Raw genomic sequence first — 7113 nt, 5'->3', positions numbered from 1 at the left:
GCAGAGGACAAATGAGCAATCAGAACAGCCAGTCATGAAAGAGAAAGGGCTTCTGAAATGCCACTCTCGGCAGAGCTGCCATTTTACCACACACATTCACACCATATTTTGACCCGAAGGGAGTCTATCAAGTCTTACATAAAAATTCAGCCATCTGGCCCCTTCCTCGCGCTCTGGCATTGGCGCGGCGCGCACCAGCAGCACCACACAGCCGCGGCTTTTCTCCTGCAGTCATCCACCTGGCATCACAGAGCAAGGGACGTGCCATGGTGGCACAGCCAGAAACACGATCATGAGCAGGCTTTAGGAGCGCATGATGTCTTCAGGAGACCCACCTGGTCCAGAACTGTGCCTGCCCCATCGTGTGGCTCTACCATTCAGAGTCTCCTACGCTGGGACTCTGCGGGGGCAGGCAGGTCTTGAAGGAGGGAAGGCAGGGTACAAGTTGGAATGCAAGACTCACAGGAAAGGTAGGATTGCTCCAAACTCACACCAAAGGGAGAGGGGTAAAAGGGGAATGACCAGCTGTGGTGGGGGTGGGGCTTAAAAACAACAACAAAAAGTAATTCTTAGATATGTCAGTGAAATCTACTGTTTCCCTGCAAAGTTAGTGAAATCTGCCGTCTGCGTTTGCATCTGATTATCACTTACACTCTGGTGAGAGTTAAAAAAAAATTAATAACTTATGAAGACAAGCTGAATATATACACCATTAAACTGATTAAATTTTCTAGTATTTGCTTCCAAAGCATGCATTACCCAATGTATGCTTGATAAAAACTTTCATTGCTTTGCTTTGCATTTAATGCATCCTTATGTGATGCTATAATACAAACCTCTCATCATATACAGATGACACAGAAATTCACACCTGAAAATGTTTTGTTTCTGGAGAAATAAAAGAAAAAGCCCTACCAAAAAAAAAAAAGCCTCACTAGTTTAAATTTAAAATAAAAGTAATGAAAACCAACAACTACTGATTGTAAGCCACCAGTGTTAAGAAGCACGTAGATTAATGATGACATGACCACAGAAACAGATACATGTGGGTCCCATCGTGCAAAGCCAAGCTCATACATGTCTTCATTCCCTACACTCCAGGATCTGACTTTCCTACAGACTTGCTTGAAAATGCTGCTATCCATGTGCTTCAGTATGAGCAGCTACACTACCAAACAGCTCAGGAACCTGTGCTCCTCAGTTTGCAGAAGTTATATAGACAGCAGCTAGTGCAAATAGTGAAAGGCTGATTTCCTAACTAATTTTTTAATAACACCCAAAAAAATGCACATAAAGTAGCCCCAAACCCTGTTTCTCAGAGAAATATCTGCCTTCAAAATTCGGAAGACTGAAACAAACAAAACACAGCTGGGTTTATCAAGGTGCCCTCTTCTGGCGTTTTGAAAAAAGACATCTTGCTGTCACCCGGTTTCTTTGCAAGGGAGAGTTATCAACATGAGTATCACTTTGTGCAAATATTCCATTTATTTAATAAACTGGCCAGAAAAATACCACCATAGACCATTCTTGATACCATACAAAACATGTTTAAAAATCCTTCAGTTATGTCTCAGTTTATAAAAATAACATATAACACTAATTCTAGAAATCTCAGTAGATACACATTGTTACCCTGTGCAAGTTTAGGAATAAGGCATTTTCTGCCCAGACGGATGGAGAGTTTAACCCTGTTCACACCGCACTACCAAACTCCCAAGAACCATTTAATAAAAGTAATCTCAACTCTTCTGCTAAACCAAAGGGAAATGAAAAACCAGATCAAGAAGAACACTCATTGCCATGGCAAAGAGACATTTTTACCATTTCTTGACAAATATGTGCAAAGTTTATCCAACACTGGAGGAACATTCAAGAATTTGTCTTTTCCATGGAAACCTCTGTTTTAAAAAGTATTGTTTTTTAAATTAAATATAAAACAAGAACACATGGAACTAAATAAAGCTTTTAGGCTATTTCTACACAGAAATTTTCTCACTTTTGGAGGTTTGGTAGGAAGTTTTTTTGCTTATTTTTTTGGTGTTTTTTTTGGGGGGGAGGCATGTTTGTTTGGTTTGATTCTACAGGCCCACTAACCTGAAGGCAACTGTCAGCACTGTTGTATTCAAAGTGGCCAATTCAGCCTTGAAACATTGCAGCATACGGTAGCTCACCTGGCAAGCAAGATTTATTCCAATTGAACAAAAGTTGCACAGAGCTTTTGGAAGTATAACTCATTCCAAAGTGGAATTCTGTCTGTTCCAAACTGGATTCATTATAAACACATAAGCTGCAAGATAAAGCTACAATTACTACATCTGTGTTATATGCACCATTGTTACTGTCAGGGAAACAAAAAATACCCTTTCTGTATAACAAGGCCTTAATAAAAAGTATTTTCCATTCTCATAAAGAACACTTCAACAAATAAGTTTCTTTAAAGTAAAAAGCCACAACAGAGTCAGTTTGGAAGTCAAAAAATATGTTATTTTAGATGGTACTAAACTTTTTTTCCAAGGGCATCCTCTTCCTCATGATCGAGCATGTAGATATAATTTCCCCTCTATAGGCACGTGAGTGGTAAAACACATGCTCATGAGACCTTGGAACTGCTGTGCAATAACTGAGTACACAGGGGCACTACACAGTATCTGAACTTGGGGTAATAGTCTTCAGTTTGGCAATTCTTTGTTCAGGTAAGAAAACAGAAAGGAATAAAACCAAAATGGTTGTTGTCTAGCTGTGCTAGCAGTTCTTCAGTCACTGCCCACCAGACAATGCAGGCTTCAGGCTATGACTTCATGGAAGCATTTGTTAAATGCCCTGCTAAGCAACAGCTTGATAGTCAATGTTCCCATTGCATTGCTAATTGCCAGCCAACCACCACTAGTGACCAACTCCCACAGTGCTCTTCTCCTCAGGATGAGGAACCCCTCTGGTGAAGAGCTACACATTTCTGCAGACGACCGAGGATGACTTCTCCCAAAACCATTTTTCTGCATTGCAAAAGTCAGCCACTGTGATTGAAAGTCAGTCTCTGGCAACAACAAGAATGGGGGTCTTTAACCTCAGCAACCCGATGCAAGGATACTTTCACCAGACCGCTTAGTCACAGACAGAGTGGTGAAGACCTTAAGAGAAAGCAAAAAAGGACAAATTTTAGTATGGCCAGAATTAATTTTCTCTTGTAGAAAATCAGCATGGGCACAATGCTTGAAACCACAACCATTTCTTGAAATAAAAAAATAATAATGAAAATCATACATTTAGAATCCTCGCTACTAAACAGCACCCATGCATGCAACACCCTTTGTTCTCTTCCTTTACCTTATGGTCTTCTTTTATGGTGGAAAAGAAAGAATTAAGAAAGTCACATGGCTTTCTATCACCTTTTTGTCTTAATGCTTGTAAATTTTTAACAGTGGGAATTAGCTCAGCAATAATAAACTCTAGTCTGCACGTTTGATGAATGAGTGTCTTTATGGCTCAAAGACAATGCCTTTGTTGGGAAAGTTAATTTAAAGCAGGGCTACAGCATCAGGAGAGAACACAATGTTTGCTTCTGTACATTTCTAGATACTATAGAAACATGGAACTGACTGCTGATGTAGGTATTGTGTCTGGGATTTGCATCCTCTGGACAATAGTTAAGAAGCACTTTTGTAAATCTAGTTTGGAAAAGTCCAATATTTACTGTTTTCAAGTCACACCAAATAAAACATTTTCAAGAACAATCAAAATTCAAGAAAAATTCTACAAAACCTTGCTTAGTATTAGAACTTTACTATGCAAATAATTGCAGCGTTTTGCATAGATATAATATTGAAAGGAAAAAAGGAATTCAAACACACTTCTAACTAAATGGTTCAAAGTTGCAATAATTAGCTACCATCAAAGCCATCTCTCAGGAAGAGCAAGCTTAGCACAGAATGAAGTATATACACATTTCAGTTACGCAAATAACTCCGAAGTATCTCAAGATAATGGGGATCTGAAAGACCTACAGTTCTCTAAGCAGAAGCTTTTGCTGCTAGCAGCTCTTCAGAGAACACCAATAACAGAGGATATACCTCTTCCAATTTCTATAAGCATGTAAAGCATTACCCACAAACCAGGAAGACAAAGGCATGTCTAATATATATGGCAGAAGAACAGCAATATATTTAAACTACAGTGCATGGCTTGAGACAGGTCTTCTAACAGTCTATTGATCAGAACTGAACAAACAACATTTATTCTTATTTCACTTTAAAAGACAAAGATTAAAAAGTGCAAAATTTATCTTTTTTTTTTTTTTCTTCTCAGCCTGATTGCAAGTTCTGGGTGTACCAGCCAGTTCCAAGAGCTGCAGGTAATATACAGTTCCCTAACTCCAGTAAGCCAGCTGGGAGTAATTTGATAATTATGGGAATCACGGGGGTTTTTAACAGAATTTTTTCATTATTTGAGTGAAGACAAAACCTTAGATCAAATGACTGGAAAGCAATCATTAGCTAAGTTGAAGAATCATTCCAGCTTTCAGAAGACACTTTCTCTTCATTACCAATGCTCGACTGTACATGCCTGTATTTCAAGCAGAGCAGTACAGACTGGGCTGACAGGTAATTCTCTGTAGGCTGTGGTCCTACCAGTGTGTGCTTACACTTACTTGTATTTTGCTTTGCAAGAAATTCCACACAGAGTTGAGGCTTTCTGCAGAAGAAACTGCTGCTCAAATAAAAGAGAACTGAAATCTGGCTCTGGTTTGTAAGCAGTGAGAAACAGGACCCCCAGTCTTAGAGATGTCTTCAAGATGAGTAATACCATGTTTCATAGGATACTCTTCAAGCAGTGAATTAGCACTAACACCAGTGAGGATGTCAGCATTTGACCCTACAACACTGTCCCTTTTCTGTTCAGACCAGACCTAATTTTCCTTAGTTTTTACATGAAGGTAAGATAAAACCCAATGGTGACACTATCCATTCTACTCATCCAGCAATGCACAGTCCTCACAAATTCCAAACAATTTTTACACATTTTTTAAATCCAAGAGTACCATCTTGTACTTTTTGTTTAATGCTGAAGAGATTAAATTAAGCAACAGACATAAAAAAACCTTTTGAAGACTGGCACTAAAAATGATTGCTGTTCCCTGGAGCTTTTTAATAGTGCATTTCTCCTGAGCCAATTTCTTCCTCCCCCATTCAAACAAATATGATTATCTGAAATTAACTCCCTAAATTATGTTTAATCACTATTCTATTCAGTTTCAATTTTAGCAGCTCAGATGTCCTGAATAAATTATGACTATCATCCCCTCTTTGCACTATATATGCTAATATCCTGCTGAAGTTCACAGGTTTGAATGCCTCACTTGGAGTTCTCCCTTCACATTGCCCCTGGTAAGATAAGGACCTGTCACCCTCTTTAAGGGCTTCCGAGAACACCATTAGATGACACTGCAGGGGGAAAAAAACCCAAACAACCCAGAATTTGTGGATGCTTTGAAGATGATTCAGATTGCCAGCAGTCCGTTCCATTAATGGACCTCATATCATATGACTTATACTGTATCACTTTGGAAACACAAAGCAAGAGAAATGGGCTTCACTTCTGCAAACAACCATCCTGGTGCTCTCTATTAAACTTTGTAGGTAGCACACCCAGGTAAGAATACAGATTCTGCACAAAGACCTGCAAAGGTGACACACAGTTTTTGCAGGAATCCTCAGCTCCAAACACTACTAAAATCAGTGAAGCAACCCTGATTTATATCTGAGAGGAGCAGTTCCCCAAACACTGGGGAAAATTAAGCTCTTAGTTAAAGAGGAACAGCAAGACAAACACAACAAATAAATGGTTGTGTGGCCTCACATACTTCACTTCAAAAGTGAAGTCCTAGAGAGTATAGATCTTTAAAAGACTAGAATTTAATAGAAATAATTGTTATGTAGCTGGTCCCCTTCCATTGCACCAGTTTATAAGCCTATTTGGAGTACACATATGTAAAAAAAATTAACTTTGATAACCACTTTAGCAGAAATAGGTATTTGAAGCCTTCATGAATGGATCTTTGAGTGGAAGGAAAATTCTGTACTTCCCAGTAGAGGGAGCACTGGGTTAGAGAACATCAGAAACCTTTCACAAATGAACACATTAAAAAAAATAAAACCAAAATTAAACCAAATTATTAGATTTATCAGTGTTAAAACCAGATAATTTCCTGTCCTTCCCCCCCTACTTTGCTCAAATTCTGGCCTCTTTAATAGAGCTCTGCTATTCAGATCTCTAACACTTTATTTACCCCAGAATGCTACAAAAGCTGAGATATGAGGTGGCTTCATATACAAACCTCTGCACAGACAGGATGAATTCCTATGGTGCTGTCCAGCTGTTCTTTTGTCATCCCACATTTAATAGCAGCTGCAAACCCTTGAGTGACTTCTCCAGCATTTGGACCAAGGACATGGAAACCAATGACTCTCTCCTAATTACCAAAGACAATCAAATGCAAAAGCCCAGTCATGGATTCAGTTCTCTTCAGATAACATGTAACGTTTTCTTACTCATAGTATGTAATATCATCAGTTCACAGAATATACCACAAATTAGCATAATCACACAAATGTGAACTATCACTAGCACCAACACATGGGAGACAGTAGGTATAATTTTGTTCTCTCTCCAAATGGGAAAGGTTCAACCAGGAACTCAAGAATCAGCTTCCTCACAAGGTTTTGTGCAGGAGCCCTCTGTTCACATCATCAGCACACAAACTTAACACACACCATTATCTCTGTCTGATTATAGTGTATGTCCAAACTGCAAACATGCAATTAAATTTTATTCAGGCAAGCTATTCCACTCATTCCAATAGACTGCTTGCCTAAATAAAGATCAGCACCTTGCACAAAGGTTTGTCACTTCAGGGTCTATGCTGGTCTGGCACATGATGCACATCTATTAAAGATATTTCAGTTTCATAGTTGCTTACAGGAAAGGGTCACAAGCTAAACAGATGTAGCAAGAGCTGCACTTTAACTAAACTTGTGACAATTCTTGTTGCAGTGCTCGCTGTCATTGGGAGAGAACATACCTAGAGACCGGCATAACAAACTGAAAGACCCAGTTACA

The 7113-nt window shown here is 39.0% G+C and overlaps 1 protein-coding gene across 9 annotated transcripts in view; it reads right to left on the bottom strand.

Moving 5' to 3' along the window:
* Positions 1–1462: 1462 nt before the first annotated feature.
* Positions 1463–7113, bottom strand: part of TXNRD1 (thioredoxin reductase 1) — a 52923-nt gene continuing 47272 nt past the window's right edge. For 8 of the 9 annotated variants that reach the window (XM_051614308.1, XM_051614326.1, XM_051614316.1 and 5 more), the window contains 2 exons: positions 6332–6466; positions 1463–3128 (listed from right to left, as the gene is read on the bottom strand). In XM_051614308.1, coding sequence (XP_051470268.1) covers positions 3066–3128; positions 6332–6466 — 198 coding nt within the window. In that variant the 3' untranslated portion in view covers positions 1463–3065. The remainder of the gene's footprint in view (positions 3129–6331; positions 6467–7113) is intronic. The other variant, XM_051614268.1, reaches the window with a different exon arrangement.

This window comes from Apus apus, chromosome 1, assembly GCF_020740795.1.
Source record: "Apus apus isolate bApuApu2 chromosome 1, bApuApu2.pri.cur, whole genome shotgun sequence".
In the NCBI taxonomy this organism is placed as follows: Eukaryota; Metazoa; Chordata; class Aves; order Apodiformes; family Apodidae; genus Apus; species Apus apus.
Note: the sequence above shows the minus strand (reverse complement) of the source record. Positions and strands in the feature narration are given on the sequence as shown.